The sequence below is a fragment of the Musa acuminata genome, chromosome BXJ1-7 (genome assembly GCF_036884655.1).
Source record: "Musa acuminata AAA Group cultivar baxijiao chromosome BXJ1-7, Cavendish_Baxijiao_AAA, whole genome shotgun sequence".
Classification (NCBI taxonomy): domain Eukaryota; kingdom Viridiplantae; phylum Streptophyta; class Magnoliopsida; order Zingiberales; family Musaceae; genus Musa; species Musa acuminata.
Window position 1 is genome coordinate 9,585,339 of NC_088333.1, and position 17,629 is coordinate 9,602,967.

The following is a 17,629-nucleotide window of genomic DNA, read 5'->3' on the forward strand; positions in this document are numbered from 1 at the left end:
CATCTTCCACTCAAGGCTAGTGAAGGGTTTGTGTGTGAGGCCTACCGAGGACCTTATGGTAGACTCACACAATTACATTGTCATGGTAAATGTCTTGGACTCGACAATCCTTTTATGCTCGGCATTTCTTCCCTCTAACTTGTTTCTCTTTACGTAGAATCAACATCTCATGGTAGTGTTGATAGATTATGCCTAGAATTCCTCGATCGCCATGTCACACCTGACGAGGGAGATGAACGAACTAAAGAAAAAAATGATGAACTAAAAAATAAGGCGCTAGATTTTGGTAGAGAAGATAGAGCATTCGATAAAAGTGGGATAGAGTTTGTGATAGTGATAGGTGTCCAACAAGCCAATCACGAATGATGGCACGTTTGACTTGACATAAAATCTTTTTGCTTATTATATTTTGGTATTTATCACTTTATATTAATTATTATATATATATACATGTATATATTGTGATATTATTGGATATATGCAATGGGAATCGGATCGTGATGAGATCACGATAATGAGATCAATTTATTTTTAAATACAGATTCTAAATAATCTCGGTCATAAGTTACTCGAGAGGGACATAGTGATAACCGGACAAACTAATGTGTTGTATACCCGTCCATATGATGGATGTAACTGGTCTCATAGCTGCTCGTGTGGAAACATTAGAGATACAATACAAGTACTCATTAGAGAATGAGTTCATTGATTGATCCGCTTACGGAATGCTTGATGGTTGATGATGCCTTATTGTCAAACAGCGATTTTGTAATTCTAGTGGTGTATCTAGTCCTTAGACTTGAGACACCAAGGATGTCCTATATGAGTGCTCCACTCTTTGATACGAGACTTATAGGTTTGAATGTCCCAGATCTAGTACAACTAATCATTGGGAGTGATAGTCGACCTTACGAGGACTATTGAGCATCGATAGCAAATCATTCATTCTCGGCATCATGAGAGAAATATCCCATGTGTTATTGCTTAGACAAATCCCTGGCCAAGGTCATTTGGATTGAGAGAGAAAGAGTTCTTTGGGAGAATCCGATTAAAGCGAGACTCAAGAAGAAACAATATGGGTCTGATAGCACCATAACCTATATACGGTCTTTGGGATATTAAATGGATAAGAGACTATAGGTATACGATAACTAAGGACAAACGGGTCCAATGGATTGGATTCCCCTGTATCATTTGGGGACTACGGTGTAGTGGCCTAGTACGTCCGTAATCGATGAGTTGAGTGAATTATTATAGAGATAATAGTTCACTAAGTTAGAAGGAGTTCTGACAGATATGACTCACAGCTAGCTTGATATTGGGTCTAGAGGGTCACACACATATGGTAGGCATTGCAATGAGTAGATGTTCGGATATGAGATATCCGTCGGAGCCCCTATCTTATTGGATATCTAATAAGTCCATGAATTATTAGATCACATGGACGAGATCCAATAAGAGCACATAAGAGATTCACTAATATAAAAGGTTTAGGTAATTGGATGTAGATCCAATACCCACTAGGGGAGGATCCATTAGGGTTTGACAGGGGACCTCTATAAATAAGAGGGATTCAGCAGTTCATAGGCTAGAGCCTTTACTTGCCTCTCCTATTCTCCTCCTCCTCTCCACCTTAGAGTAGGCCTGAAGTTTTAAGTAGCGTCGTCACAGCCCTACTGTGTGGATCATCGCTAGAGAGGAGGATGCTTGACCTCCTTCACCCTTTCCTAGAGATAAGGAAATAGAGATATACGACCTCCCTAGGTAATACAATATATTTTATACGTAATTTGTTTCGTAGATTTTTACGCATCAATCTTCGCACAACGACGAACATTTTTTTTGAAAAAATTAGGGATTTTGTTTTCTTGTTCTTCTGCTGCGTATGTGATGTCGCCCCAAGATTTCTCAATAGTTTGATCATGAAGCTCCAGAATAAGATAAAGGTCTACAAGCAGATGACCAATGAGGTTAGGGCCGATAGAGCTAGATTTTGTGAGATGACTTTGTAGTCTTAATCCAAGTCCACGACACTCCAAGCCAATGTTGGCTCCCTCCATCGCATCATGAAGGGGATAACCAAGTAGCTTGAGAAGGAAGGGGTCCTATCACTTAGAGATTGAAATGAGAGGGATGGCCAAGTACTAGGTAGAGAGGGCGACAGTGACACCTCGCATGTGTGGGCACAACACTAGAGGAAAACTATCTCGCTCGAAAAGCCACGCATATGACTCGTCAAATCTAATGCATGATTGAATCAGCTCAATGTCTGATGACATGCACGTTCGAATTGACATGAAGGACATCTAGACAACATGCACAACCGAATTGAACCAAAGCGTCGACAACACGTGCGATCGAATTGGCCCCATGTGTATTACAATAATATATATAGCCAAATCTACTCAAAACATATCTAGGTGACATGCACGATTATATCACCCTAAAACATATCTCCACGACATATGTGATCGAATTAGTTCAAAATGCATCTCATAATTGAATTGGCCTAAAGCATTTTTGGATGACACACAACCTAATCAATCCCAGGCATAGTGTAATAATAAACATATGGCCAAAACAATCAAACGTCAAATAGCTCATGATTTGCTTTAGTATCTGTTAGTGTAAGTAACTTTTTTTAGCCGTGGCCTCGGGGCCGTCGCGGCTTGGTTCGGGTCCGGAAGGCGGTGATCTCCTTGGGGGCGCTCCTTGAGGTCTCCCGGCGGCCGAGCTCGGTGGTTCGGGTCGGGAGGTCGGTTCGGCAGCTCGGGCCACCCGGTCGGGTCGGCGGCTCGGTTCGGGAGGCCGGGTCGTCCCGGTCGGGAAGAAGCTCCGCCACAGCGCCAGGAAGAGGCGACACCGTCTCGCACCTGCACACAGGTCGGGCCGGGGTGCTCGACCCGACCCCTCCGACGATCAAGTTAGAGAAAGATGCGGAGGGGGTTTAGGAGGAGGAGAAACCTCCGTCTGTTCAGTGTGTGATCCCCCTCTTTGCCAAGGGCTCGGGGGTATTTATAGAGGAGGTTTGATGTTACCTGATGTAGCTGTCTGCAGGGCAGGACTGTACCTTTGGTTGCGTGGGAGGCCGAGTTGCTGCAGGGTATGGCGAGCCTCGGGCAGTGCGTTGGTCAGGGGGATGACGTGTCACATTGCCATTTTTTGCCATATCATATGCCCCCCCGAAAGGAGCTATGCGTCGGTTCTTGCATGCAGGGGGTCCGATGCATGGCTTTTTACTTCAGGTGGGCTGGTCATGCATATCCGAGGCGTACGACGTAGGCGGGCTAGCCGCGCGGACGTGTCTTGTGCAACATGGGGCCGAAGTGCGCAACTCAGTCAGGAAGCCGAGTAGGGTTAGACTCGGGGCCGATGGAGCCGATGAGGGCTGAGGAGCACAACGCAGGCGGGGTGACCGCGCAGGCGTGATCTCGGGAGGCATAGAGCCGAGGGCCGAGGAGCACAACGCAGGCGGGGTGACCGCGCAGGTGTGATCTCGGGAGGCGTAGAGCCGAGGGCCGAGGAGCACAACGCAGGCGGGGTGACCGCGCAGGTGTGGTCTCGGGATGGCGTAGAGCCGAGGGCCGAGGAGCACAACGAAGGCGGGGTGACCGCGCAGGTGTGGTCTCGGGTGGCGTAAAGCCGAGGGCCGAGGAGCACAACGCAGGCGGGGCAACCGCGCAGGTGTGGTCTCGGGATGGCGTAGAGCCGAGGAGCCGAGGAGCACGGCGCAGGCGGGCAGGCCGCGCAGGCGTGGTCTCGGGTGGCGTACAGCCGAAGAGCCGAGGAGCACAACGCAGGCGGGCAGGCCGCGCAGGCGTGGTCTCGGGTGGCGTAAAGCCGAAGAGCCGAGGAGCACGGCGCAGGCGGGCAGGCCGCGCAGGCGTGGTCTCGGGTGGCGTAAAGCCAAAGAGCCGAGGAGCACGGCGCAGGCGGGTTGGCCGCGTTGGTGTGGTCTCGGGATGGCGTAGAGCCAAGGGCCGAGGAGCACAACGCAGGCGGGGTGACCGCGCAGGTGTGGTCTCGGGATGGCGTAGAGCCGAGGGCCGAGGAGCACAACGCAGGCGGGGTGACCGCGCAGGCGTGATCTCGGGAGGCATAGAACCGAGGGCCGAGGAGTACAACGCAGGCGGGGTGACCGCGCAGGTGTGATCTTGGGAGGCGTAGAGCCGAGGGCCGAGGAGCACAACGCAGGCGGGGTGACTGCGCAGGTGTGGTCTCGGGATGGCGTAGAGCCGAGGGCCGAGGAGCACAACGCAGGCGGGGTGACCGCGCAGGTGTGGTCTAGGGATGGCGTAGAGCCGAGGGCCGAGGAGCACAACGCAGGCGGGGCAACCGCGCAGGTGTGGTCTCGGGAGGCGTAGAGCCAAGGGCCGAGGAGCACAACGCAAGCGGGGTGACCTCGCATGTGTGATCTCGGGATGGCGTAGAGCCGAGGGCCGAGGAGCACAACGCAGGCGGGTTGGCCGCGCTGGTGTGGTCTCGGGTGGCGTAAAGCCGAGGGCCGAGGAGCACAACGCAGGCGGGGCAACCGCGCAGGTGTGGTCTCGGGAGGCGTAGAGCCGAGGGCCGAGGAGCACAACGCAGGCGGGGTGACCGCGCAGGTGTGATCTCGGGATGGCGTAGAGCCGAGGGCCGAGGAGCACAACGCAGGCGGGGCAACCGCGCAGGTGTGGTCTCGGGATGGCGTAGAGCCGAGGGCCGAGGATCACAACGCAGGCGGGTTGGCCGCGCTGGTGTGGTCTCAGGATGGCGTAGAGCCAAGGGCCGAGGAGCACAACGCAGGCGGGGTGACCGCGCAGGTGTGGTTTCGGGTTGGTACGGAGCCAAAGGGGGTGTCCTCAAGCATTAAGCGACCGAGGAGGCCTCGGGCATTATGAGACCGAGGTGGCGGCCTCGACAAGCAAGGAGCCGGGGCACTCGACACAGGCAGGCTGCGGCCGAGGGATGTAACCCAGGTGGGGCAAGGTAATGGATATGGCCGAGGAGTTCGGCGCGGGCAGGCTGGCCGCACGGGCGTATCTCGGGGTTTATGGAGTCGAGGGGCACGACGCAGGCGTACTGGCGGCACTGGTCTGTCTCGGAAACATGGAGCCAAGGAGCACGACGCAGGCGGTCTGGTCGCGCAGGTGTGTCTCGGGGATGATGGAAGCGAGGAGCACGACGCAAGCGGGCAGGCCGCGCAGGTGTGGTCTCGGTCATCACGCTGCCGAGGAGCACAACGCAGGCGAGCAGACCACGCAGGCGTGGTCGCGAGGGCCATGCGACCGAGTAGCACGATCAGGCAGGCAGGACGCGAGGACGTGGCCTCGGGCACCACGCGGCCGAGGGACACGACAGGCGGTCGGGCCGCGCCGAGGTGGGTCTCGGCAGAGATTGGCCGAGGTGCTCGGCGCAGGCAGGCTGCGACCGAGGGACACCGCTCAGGCGGGCAGGTTGCGCTGAGGTGGGATTTCGGCAGAGAGTTGCCGAGGTGCTCGGTGTTGGCAGGCTGCGACCGAGGTACACCGCTCAGGCGGGCAGGTCGCGACCGAGGGGCGTGAATCAGGTGGATAGGGCCATGGAGTTCGGCACGGGCAGGCTGGCTGTGCAGACGTGTCTCGGGGTTTATGGAGCCGAGGGGCACGACGCGGGCGTACTGGCGGCACTGGTCTGTCTCGGGAACATGGGGCCAAGGAGCACGACGCAGGCGGGGTGACCGCGCAGGCGTGGTCGCGAGGGTCATGCGGCCGAGTAGCACGATCAGGCGGGCAGGACGCGAGGACGTGGCCTCGGGCACCACGCGACCGAGGAACACGACAGGCGGTCGGGCCGCGCCGAGGTGGATCTCGGCAGTGATTGGCCGAGGTGCTCGGTGTAGGCGGATAGACCGCGCATGGGGCCGAGGCAGCGTGCAGCATGTTGGCTGCACATGTGGCCGAGTGGCCGAGGCAGTGAGACAGCGTGTTGGCTGCGCATGTGGCCGAGTGGCCGAGGCAGCGTGGCAGCATGTTGGCTGCGCATGTGGCCGAGTGGCCGAGGCAGCGAGGCTGCGTGCTGGCTACGCATGAGGCCGAGTGGCCGAGGCAGCGTGGCAGCATGTTGGCTGCGCATGTGGCCGAGTGGCCGAGGCAGCGACGCTGCTTGCCGGCCGCGCATGAGGCCGAGCGGCCGAGGCAGCGTGCTGGCTGCGCACGAGGACGAGTGGCCGAGGCAGCGAGGCAGCGTGTTGGCTGCGCGTGGGGCCAAGTGGCCAAGGCAGCGTGGCAGCATGTTGGCTGCGCATGTGGCCGAGTGGCCGAGGCAGCGATGCTGCTCGCCGGCTGCGCATGAGCCAAGTCTCTCAAGCGACGTCATATCTCTCCTTATGCATGGGCCAAGTCTCTCAGGCGACGCCATATCTCTCCTTATGCATGCTGTGGCCGAGGAGCCACTTGTGCATGCATAGAGAAAGTCTCGGGCAAGCCGCGGCCGAGGTCTCGGGTAGGCTGTGGCCGAGGTGTTCGGCGCAGGAAGGCTGGTCGCGCGCGTGGGACCGAGGGGCCCAGGCGCGTGGGTTGGCCGCGCGTGTGGGGCCGAGTGGCCGAGACGCTCGGCGCGGTCGGGCTGGCCGCGCGCGTGGGACGCGGGCGGTTCGGCCGCGCGCGTGGGACGCGGGCGATTTGGCCGCGCATGTGGGACGCGAGCGGGGTGGCCGCGCGCGTGGGATCGAGGGGTCCGAGGCGCGCGAGCTGGTCGCGCGCGTGAGGCCGACGCGGACGGGTTGGCCGCGCGTGTGGGGCCGAGCCGCGCGCGTGGCCGAGGAACTCGGGACGCGCGGGCTGGTCGCGCGCGTGGGGCCGACGCGGGCGGGCTGGCCGCGCGCGTGGGACCGAGGGACCCGAGGCGCGCGGGTTGGCCGCGCGCGTGGGGCCGAGACGCGCGGGCTGGCCGCGCGCGTGGGGCCAACGCGGGCGGGCTGGCCGCGCGTGTGGGGCCGAGCCGCGCGCGTGGCCGAGGAGCTCGGGACGCGCGGGCTGGTCGCGCGCGTGGCCGAGGAGCTCGGGACGCGCGAGCTGGTCGCGCGTGTGGCCGAGGAGCTCGGGACGCGCGGGCTGGTCGCGCGCGTGGGACGCGGGCGGGTTGGCCGCGCGCGTGGGACCGAGGGGCCCGAGGCGCGCGGGTTGGCCGCGCGCGTGGGGCCGAGTGGCCGAGAGGCCGAGGAGCCGAGACCGGCCCCAGAAGTCGCTGCTGCTGGTGCAGGTCGGCTGCAACGGAGCAACCAAGGAGAAAGCTAACGTACCGTCATTCCGGGCCCTCCTTCTAGCGCCATTATGTTAGTGTAAGTAACTTTTTTAGCCGTGGCCTCGGGGCCGTCGCGGCTTGGTTCGGGTCCGGAAGGCGGTGATCTCCTTGGGGGCGCTCCTCGAGGTCTCCCGGCGGCCGAGCTCGGTGGTTCGGGTCGGGAGGTCGGTTCGGCAGCTCGGGCCACCCGGTCGGGTCGGCGGCTCGGTTCGGGAGGCCGGGTCGTCCCGGTCGGGAAGAAGCTCCGCCACAGCGCCAGGAAGAGGCGACACCGTCTCACACCTGCACACAGGTCGGGCCGGGGTGCTCGACCCGACCCCTCCGACGATCAAGTTAGAGAAAGATGCGGAGGGGGTTTAGGAGGAGGAGAAACCTCCGTCTGTTCAGTGTGTGATCCCCCTCTTTGCCAAGGGCTCGGGGGTATTTATAGAGGAGGTTTGATGTTACCTGATGTAGCTGTCTGCAGGGCAGGACTGTACCTTTGGTTGCGTGGGAGGCCGAGCTGCTGCAGGGTATGGCGAGCCTCGGGCAGTGCGTTGGTCAGGGGGATGACATGTCACATTGCCATTTTTTGCCATATCAGTATCGGTAAGTTAATACGGCTAATATCTTAGCACCACAGACACTACAACATCACATAACTATGTAGACTGAGTTATCATATTTTGGATTCGATGCACCATTACTATGGTTAAGTATGGAAGAGGTATACCACCTTCTTCATAACCGATGTCTATTACAAGAGTAATAATATTCAAAGTTTACTATAAAATTGTCCTTATACAATAGATCCCTCTCTCTCTTACAAAAAATATAAATTGAATCATTCGAATTCATACTAACGTAAGCATCGAAAAGATATTATCGAGAATGCCTTTAAGGACTATCATAATTGGATAAAGATGATATTAACTAAAATCGACTTGTGATAGATGCCCAAAAAGGATCTCAATTGTCTTTGAATCAATATCTGACTCGAATTAGCAAACGACATCTCCATGTTTATGAGTTTGAAATGGTTGAATTGGCGAACCAAAGAATCCAATTTGTTTTAATCTAAATATGCATAAAAAAAATAAAATGTTGGAATAACTGAAGCTATCACATGACACTACCCGAAGCGGCACAAACATAAGCGCTCATCATATGAATAAATTCCATTCCCTGCAAGATTTGCGCTTGGGACCTCCTCACTAAATAATCACTTGCATCTTTCCAACCCCCTCCTACTTTACTCGAAAGAACCCAAAAAGCTAGAAAGAGCCAAAGCCCAAAAGCAACCAACACAGACACCATCAAAAGTTGAGGCATTCCATCTAGTCTTTACCTGCAGTTTAAACAAAAGCACAAGTACAGGAAGATGAGTCGATACTAAATGACCTTTTTCTTTGAAGTTGAATAACATTTTGAAATTGAAGTGGTGATGAGAAATGACCATCATTTTCCGGTTCTTCGGATGAAGGATAAGAATATGATCATGATAACGAGTCCCAGCGTGACGCCTATTATGATCGCCAGAGTTTTCCCACTCACACCACCTGAGATTTCGATCAAGTCGAGCAATCTAAATAGTGGCCACTGAAAGAGAACAAAAGAGCTGCAGAACTTAACTAGATAGCTCAAGATGTTACCGAGTGATTCATATGCATTACTATCTCATCCTGCTGTCACTGGATTCAATGGTTATATTGAAAAGGCAAACGATTAGTTTTGGAGACATCAAAAAGCGTATAAGACTTCTTTTTATTTGATCGCTTTGCTTTCCCAGTTTCTTTTTGGGAGAAAGCAGCGTTGTGTGGCCGGAAGAAAGAAGTAGCTTTATCGTAAAGTTCGTGGGAATTATGGAGAGAAAAAGTGGATGGCAACTTGGCCACTACGAGACTTTACAGTATATTCATCCAAACGTACGTGTTGATGGCCAACTCGTCAGTCTTTGACGACACAGCCAAATACAGGAGAGTCCCATAGTTCTATCTTTTAACGGTGAATTTAATTGACATGGCCATAATGTGGTAGATCTAAGCAATGACGATGTAAATAGTCCATTTATTTTCCCAAATTAACTAATATTCTTTCTCCTAAAGAATATTATCGAAGTCTCTCCCACTGGGCATTATTCTTACAAGAGACGAAACAGCAGTCTCTATCTCCTTGTAAACTTACATAAAATAAACCCCGAAACATCCAAACAAAGCATAGAATGTTCTTTAAGTTCTCAAAACAACAAGCCTAACTCAGACACAGCCCAAAGTGTTAAGAGAGCAAGCAAAAGAAAGCAACGGCAGACCACCGCCAGTTAACGTAAAGCCGCTTACCGTGATAGTGCCTCGAAGTATATACTCCGTCGGACCAGTAGCTGACGTAGCACTTCCCAAGGTAAGCATCTCCAGCATTGGCGACCCCGCAGCCGTCCTTGAGTTGCGCCACTGCCGCCGCCACGCAGTCGTTGCATTGCTTCACGCTCTGGTCGCCGACGCACTGCGCCAGCGCCCGCACGTGCCCTCCGGCACCGACCCTGTAGCTTCCTCCGCCTCCCGAGATACCGGACAGGGCCGCGTCACGCATGCCGAGGAGGTCGGAGTTGTACCCGCCACCAGGCACGACGGAGCCGCACTTCTTATAGAGCAGAGTGGTGTCGGGTTCGCCGAGGAAGGAGTCGTTGCCGTAGCGGACGAAGCAGCCCTTGAGCTGAACGCCGGCGCCGGAAGCAGAGGGACAAAGGGACGAGAGCTGATCCAGGGCGGAGCGGACGCAAGAGGCGCAGTCGGCGACGGAGAGGTCGACGCGGCACTGAAAGAGGCCGTAGGCCGGGGACGAACCGGAAGCGGCAGAGGAGGTGAAGTTGTTGTATGAGGAGAAGGTGGCGGCGTTGGCGACCGACGTCAAAAGAGAGTCTACGTTGAACTGGTAGGGAGCACCAAGGATGTACTTCGACTGCGAGCAGCCAACGTAGACAAAGGAGGTATAGTCATCGAAAGACGCCATCGTCGTCGAGGAAATAAGGGAGAAGAGGAGACCGAGTATAGGGAAGAGCTCAGACATCTCTTTCATGTGTTTCGCCTTTGTATGGTTTGGCTCTTGGGAGGAGCACTGGACCTGCATGAGGGTGGTGGGAGTGTGCCAAATCACTTGGGAAGAAGGAGGGGTACTAAAATATATAGCAACAAGTTTCTTTCATGGAAATGCTTCCTCGGCATGGAAGGTGGGTTGTGCGGTGGACAAACAAATTATTGGTCCAATTCAGAGGAACTTTCGGTCATTGTCTTGACCTGATCATATGTGTTGCTTAGCCTGCAAATTAGAGAGCTTTCTTAACTTCGTTAGTCCACTTTCTCACACTCACATCCAGTCAATTTATATCAGTTTGATTAATAATGTTAAAATGATTTGTTTTGTGAAAGTTAATTTGATTTGTATCTAGGAAAAGATATTGTCTTCGAGGAATTCATACTATATCTCCTTCGAAATAATGCCATAGGCTTCTAGAAGCAGTTTAAGTAATGTAGTATTTAGATCGGGAAGATTGCAGATATCCATGACACTTAGCTAGTGTTATAATAACACGTGCTGGACATCCCTTCTACTATGGGATTGATTGCATGAGCACTCAAATATATTGACTCAAACTTCATTTGTGTTTAGGTAAGGCGAAAAGCTGAAACCGTATAGCAAACCCAACCTTATTTGGATGAATCATTCGGTAGGTCAATCTAGTAACTATCAAGTTATCCTCCTTAATCCTATATCCTTAATGATTCTACATCATACTGTGAATATGACCAACCTGACTTTGGTCAAATATCAATGTACAAAAAATCTATATGGAAATAAGTCTAATAGGTTCACTCTATCACTATAACTATATCATGAGCGAAATATTCTCATGATATTTTATATCTAAATGACTCGATTATTGACTGTAGTTCATCCCCGAAGTGTTCACTCTATCACTATAACTATATAATATTTGGTCATAGTTGACTTGTGATGCTTTCGAATGACTCTAGTTCTTCTCCCTTACATAGCCACCTAACTCCCATGTGGATCTACGTTATTGGTTGTCAATTGTCGAGAGGTGGTTTGGGTCCCATTACAATTATTGTCGGCTAGAATTGCAAGTCTTCAAGACTAAGGAAGATATTTAACAGTATAATTTCTTCCTTCTCTCACCTTATCCCTAAAGTGATGCTCTGGAATTTGTAGCATCATCATCGCGATCTCTCACGTAGCTTCTTCTTTTGGATGACCGATCACACTCTTACGAATCAGGTGTTTGAATAGTTTTCAGTATCTTTGATTTTGATCGGTGAATGTGGTTCTTCTTCAATGGGTTCAGAGGTATCTATCTACATTGTCTTCTTCTTGCTAGTGATAGTTTTCATCCATCCGTTGGCAGACTATGGTTTGAATATTTTATCTTCTCTTGTCGAGGCCTAACCTGAGGTTTAAGATATCCCATCTTAGTGCTTAAACTGTCATAGCACCCCTTTTTCCTGTTTCAATGATAAAGTGCTTTTGTCATCAGAGTAACTTTCAATACAAAATTATTTTGAAAGATTCTCATGCTTTTGGATTATCTCCTAAATAATAAACAAATATTTCTAGAGGTTTTCTTATCATTTTTTTACTTTTGGAGCATATCCAAAGAATCACTGTTCTAAAGACAGATAATAATGCATGACAGTGACTTGTGTTTCTAAAATGCAACTTTCTATGCCATGATTTCATGTTCCCATCAGGTGCGGTTTCAACTTTGTCAACTTTGTCACCTGGTTATATTATCATATCCGGGCCTGATGGACTCGGCCCAGGCCCAACATATATCTGTTAATATCATCATCGTCTCGGAGCGCGGCGGTGTTCCTTCCCATCCATGGCGACGACGGAAGGGCCTCATTTCTCATAACTCCAATTAATTGGTGTTACTTATCGAGTCGTTCCCTCTTCCTGAGGTGTATAATGTATAAAAGGTGCTCATGGGCACACAAAAAGGCACGAGAATCGCAGAAAACACTCCTTGGTTTATGAACACTTTCACCTTCATTTCATCATCGCATTAATTGGAGTTGTTCTACTTCCCTACGGAAGAGGAAAAACACACATTTGCACTCTTTTCCTAATCTCTCTGCCCACACACATATATCGTACATCAGACTTGAGGTCACCTGAACTGGTTTGAGCTCCGATGATGGCCTCATTTCGTTTTATGTACACGAAGCTAGAGTTTGGCGTCGGTGCAGTCACGGGATCATCTCCAAATCCTCGCTCGAGAGACGCTTCACCAATCTAGCTAATGCTTCCTTCATCCACGAGTGCTTGCACTCCGCCATTGCTTCCGCTACACTGATCTGTTTCACCAAGCGACGATAGAGTAAGCAACTCGGCACCTCATCTTCCAGTGAAAACACAGAAAAAAGCAGTTCGATCTTCTTCTACTCACCCATTTCCGTGTTCGGATAGCCTCCTCAGGCCAGTAGTACAGTTCTTCGGTAACATTCAAAGGGAACATGACGGCCTCGTGAATCTTATCATGGCTTTTGCTCTTATATCTCCATATTCCAAGGCTATCCTGAGATCCATGAAAGGTAGTCCACGTTAGCGAACTTCCTCCCCGTACGAAGCTGGAAAGGATGGAGTGTAGTACATACACTAAGAAGGTTTGTACACTGACCTCAAGATGTCCTAAGACACCTGCTTCCTCAAATGTCTCCCGATAAGCTGCTTGGATTATGGATTCATCCTGTTCCCAACCGCCCTGTCAGAAGTATGACGTAAAGATCTATAATCCAACTGAAATCAAGTTCAATTATTTCCAGAAAACAGTAAATCTGTTACTTATATATACCTTCGGGAACATAATTTCTTGTCTCTTCTTGCTGGAGCTAATAACAAGAACCTCGACAGCTTGATCGGGGTCACATGGCATTGTCTTGACCCTGTACGGGATGCACCTGCCCAACCGAAGCAAGAAATGTCAGGTGACAATGACGTTGATCGAGTAGGTCAAGCTTGCTCAGGCATTTTACTTGGGAGGGAGAGAAGGTGTCGTACAGCAATTACAGTAAGTTTCCAGCTCAAACACTCGAAAAAAAAGGGCTGGCGGTTTGGTGTCAATTTGTCATCATCCGATGTATGAAAGCGAAACATTGCTTAGAAGAATGAATGGCAAGGACATGTGGACCACACATGAGTGGGATTTAAGCTTATCATTTAGAAGGAAAGTTGAGAATAAGAACAAAAAAGATGATGTGTTCTGATGAACCCAACAGTAAGGCACAATAATTGGTTTCAAGAACAATCGAGATGCCATCTTTCTGTCGTAATCACGAGAGAAGCAATCACCAACCGAGCGAAATGAATCGAAGATGGAAATCAAATTTCTTTTGTGATTCTTTCTTCACATCCATCAGGAAGAGAACTGCAAAAGGAAATCAAAATCGTCGAAGCAATCAGAAGAAGAGAACGCACCCGACAATAAGACGGCTCCCGCAGCTGTCGTAGCGCTGCAATTGCCTTCCTTGACGAGACACCAAAGCAACCGTCATCTTCTTCTTCCTTTCGCTCTACCTGCTTCGTTTGGCCTCACAGAAACAAGCACTGGGATATCCACTTCTATGCAGCTCGAAGGAAGCCCGAAAAGGAAAGACGGAAGAGAGAAATATGCGCCCCTTCTGCTATGCTTATCCTCTCGAAAGACCAAAGACGGGTCGAGAGAGCGAGAGGAAGGCCACGAACAGGCGCGAGCGGCTTTTGTTGTTATACAGAAGAAGAAAGGATAGGACTAACGCATCGAACTGCGGGCGAAAGGAGGAGTTTATAAGGAGACACAGAGGGTGTGACGCTTACGGCTAGTAGGGCCGACAAGCCACCGTGGGAGAGAGAAACGTGTTATGATACTAGTAAACAACGGGCGTACTCGGTACCACGAGAGCGGTGGCAGCTGAGATGGACGCCGCGGGGATAGCGAGACCGAGGCGGACACCGTGGTCGCAAGCTTGTCCCGCGCGCCCCACGTCGCAATAATGACTCCCAAATCATTGTGGCAAATTATAAGTACCTCGATGTGAGAAACTCCACCGAACTGGGTCCGCTATGAGCTGTCTGAATCGAGAACTCTTGATCTACGAACGATTCAGATTCGAATGATATTATTCAACTTATTTTGATCTAATAGGAAATTTCTCATAAATGGATTGAGCTAGTTGTGTTGTCTTGCTCCCTTGATACAATAGTCTCATCAAGTTTAGAGACTTTACAAAACTAGTTCAACAAGATCTCTCTCATATTTATGTTATGTTAGTAAAAGAAATTCAAAAAAATAAATTTAATTATGAGAGTCCAAAGATAAATGAATAGATCCTCCCTTTGTGCGCCTACCGGATAATCTTTGGCGGCACTAATGAATGTTAGGTTGACTTGATTGGATATGGTTAGGTGATGTCATATCATTGTCATGTTGATAGCACTCCGTTATATATATATATATATATATATATCACTTCTCCAAAGCAAGAACAGTAGAGAGCCCACCTTGTTGTCGAGTGCGTTCAGATGCCCAACCCGGCAGCCCGGGAAGAACGAGCCCGTCCGTCTATCCCTACAAAAGATCACCGCTTATATGTCAGTAGTCTCAGCGATCATCTGCCGGCTTGTGGAAACTCGTATGTGTTGGAATGGGGCCACAACAAGTGTTTCAAGGCCATGCTCATTATGATCAGAAGAGCACCGTAGACACGGATTTTGGCGTGCTCAAAGTTGGCTTTCGATCGCTCTTCTCCCATCATATCATGTGCCTGCTCGTCTTGGAGAGCAGGCAATAGGTACTGGAATAGTGATGCATCATACTCTGCTCCAACGTTGTAGTAACATTGCACAAAGCTATATGAAAGTTCCTCCACAAAAGTTCTCTAGAAAATTTTATAGACTTAAATCAGATAAAACCCATTTCTTTGGGTTGATTGAAAGAACAGAAACAAAAATGATACGCTAAGCTGATGCTCCATCACCGTATACACCTATATCCAGTTGTTTTTGGACGCACTGTTCCTTCAGAACCTACTGCATCTTCTCCAATCTTTCTCATGAAAGATATGCCCCCTCCTGTTGACACCTCATATGAGAGTGGGTCGATGAAACTTATTTCTTTAAGAAACATAGATATGGACTAGATTTGTGGGAGTAACAAGGGTGACAACCTATTGTTACCTGGAAGCTGTCTATTGCATGAGTGGCTGTGACTTAAAATTTCATTGAATGCTTTCCTTTAGAAGCTTAATCGGAGAGCATCAGGAAACTTGAACCAAACGCATGGAGAATGGAGGAAGTCGACGCCAGCAAAGTGTTCCTCGTCTTTGCTTTTTCTAATACTTTATGACTGGAGACAAGCTGGCGTAGACCAACTTGATCTAAAGAACGTCAAGTTCCACCCAAACATTTGGCGACATGTGGTGACTGGCACTTGATGCTGAAGCATATGATCAACAGTTGGTGCAGGGAATAATTTTTAGGAAGACGACGATTCTACTAAGGACTAACAACAAAGAAAGTTCTGTAAAGAGATCTCTTGATCGGTACGCAAGGCATACTTTAAAGAAATTTCTTCGCTATGTAATACATTTTGTATAGGGAAGGGGGGACGCAAGACCTACGAAAATGACCATTGAGTCTTTGGCTGTCCGCTTCACGCGTCCGTTTCTCCTCCTCTTTTTATCTCTTTATCGTGTAGTATCCTTGTTATTCTCTGTTCCATAACAGATAGTGGTGTATTTGCAGCAGCAGCTCATAATTGATGTCGATTTATGATGTTATCTCATTAGGTTCATAAGCTATGTTCCAAGGATGGACTGTGATCTGACAGCCACGGATTAGATGAGATAAATGAGGCTAAGGCACAAGATTTGTGTATAAAATAAACTAAAGGTCATCGTAGATACATACATGTTTAAAAAAAAGTTGAAGAACACGTGAAAAGTGGGGAGGATGCATCTGTAACTTCAGCATAAAATTAATGTTAATATTTTTATGATCTTAATTAATTGATTAAAATATAATAGAATTTTAATTATATTGGTTATTGCTCAATGAACTCTACTTTTCTTAGACTTTTTATCATAGGCAAGATCTTCTGGGATCATATCATCATAAATTATTTCTCTCATCCGTACCTACTCCTTAATTATAGTGGTACCAAAAATTGAAAGAGAATAGAAAGAAAAACTAACTTCTTTACGTAGATTTACGATGCATATAGATCACGATGTCTTATTTTACAACATCCAAGATATCCTATTAATTATCGTGTTCAAAATATATGTAACTTTTATCTTTGATCTATGATACTTGATTTTAATTTTGATATAAATTTTTTGTATAATAATTTTTATTTCTTATAATTTGTATCAAAGTAATCTACGTTATCATAGAACATTAAATAAACTAGATCTATGCATTATATCTACTTTTTGATCTATTTATGTATTATATCTATTTTGAAGTTATTTAGGAATAAAATATTGAAAAGCTATAAAGGAATAAAATAATATATTTATAAAGGATAAAAAACTATATGCTCACATATAGAAAACTCAACTTTAAATGATGATATTTTTATATAATAATTTTATAAATTATTTTGATAGTCAAAAGTCTGCTTATTATTTATGTTTACATTAGCTAAAAGTGTAATTCACAAGAATATTATAATATATATTATTGATAGTCTAAGATATTTAGTAGCATACTTTGTCACTAATCAAGGTTTATAATTATGAAATTACATTTAATGACTTAGTGTGGTCAAACTCAATAAATCATTGAAAATAATATAACGATTCTAAGTATATAAAATACTTGGTCATTAGAGAAAAAGTCTAAAAACAACTAATGTCAATTAAGAAGTTGAGTTTCAATTCTAATATATATATTGCTCATTGTAAGGTCTTATAGCCTAAAGTTTTTAAAATATATATATTTTTATGATTGAATTTATGAGTAACCCATAAAAGATATAATAATATGTATTTGAGCGAACATTATAATTGATATTTTTACTTATATAATTAAAATTATTTATTTTTATTATTATATATATTTATGTATGTATATATTATATTTGAATGTGATAATAATATTATCTTAATAAAATAAATTATATGAGTTATTTTAGACTATATTAGAAAAGACTAACAATACATAAAAGAGGTATGATAAAAATGATATATAACCATTATGATTCGTATTACTAGTCAGACTTAATATAATATTATTATATTTATTAATTTATTTTTTAAATTTATATGTGTTTAAATACTTTTCAAAATTTTAAAATATAATTAGATAAAAATTATTTTTAAATTATTTTGTATTT

General features: G+C 48.1%; 2 protein-coding genes across 2 annotated transcripts; both read right to left on the minus strand.

Annotated features, from left to right (window-relative positions):
- Positions 1 to 8,266: 8,266 nt before the first annotated feature.
- LOC103991492 (plasmodesmata-located protein 7) lies at positions 8,267 to 10,464 on the minus strand. The gene is made up of 3 exons (XM_009410973.3): positions 9,579 to 10,464; positions 8,699 to 8,801; positions 8,267 to 8,590 (listed from the first exon to the last, which is right to left on the minus strand). Exons 1-2 carry the CDS (start codon positions 10,363 to 10,365, stop codon positions 8,701 to 8,703), a joined length of 888 nt encoding a protein of 295 aa, XP_009409248.2. The 5' UTR covers positions 10,366 to 10,464; the 3' UTR covers positions 8,267 to 8,590; positions 8,699 to 8,700.
- Positions 10,465 to 12,284: 1,820 nt separating this feature from the next.
- On the minus strand, positions 12,285 to 14,058 carry LOC103991493 (nudix hydrolase 21, chloroplastic). The gene is made up of 5 exons (XM_009410974.3): positions 13,732 to 14,058; positions 13,109 to 13,214; positions 12,935 to 13,018; positions 12,704 to 12,832; positions 12,285 to 12,611 (listed from the first exon to the last, which is right to left on the minus strand). Exons 1-5 carry the CDS (start codon positions 13,806 to 13,808, stop codon positions 12,504 to 12,506), a joined length of 504 nt encoding a protein of 167 aa, XP_009409249.2. The 5' UTR covers positions 13,809 to 14,058; the 3' UTR covers positions 12,285 to 12,503.
- Positions 14,059 to 17,629: the final 3,571 nt, after the last annotated feature.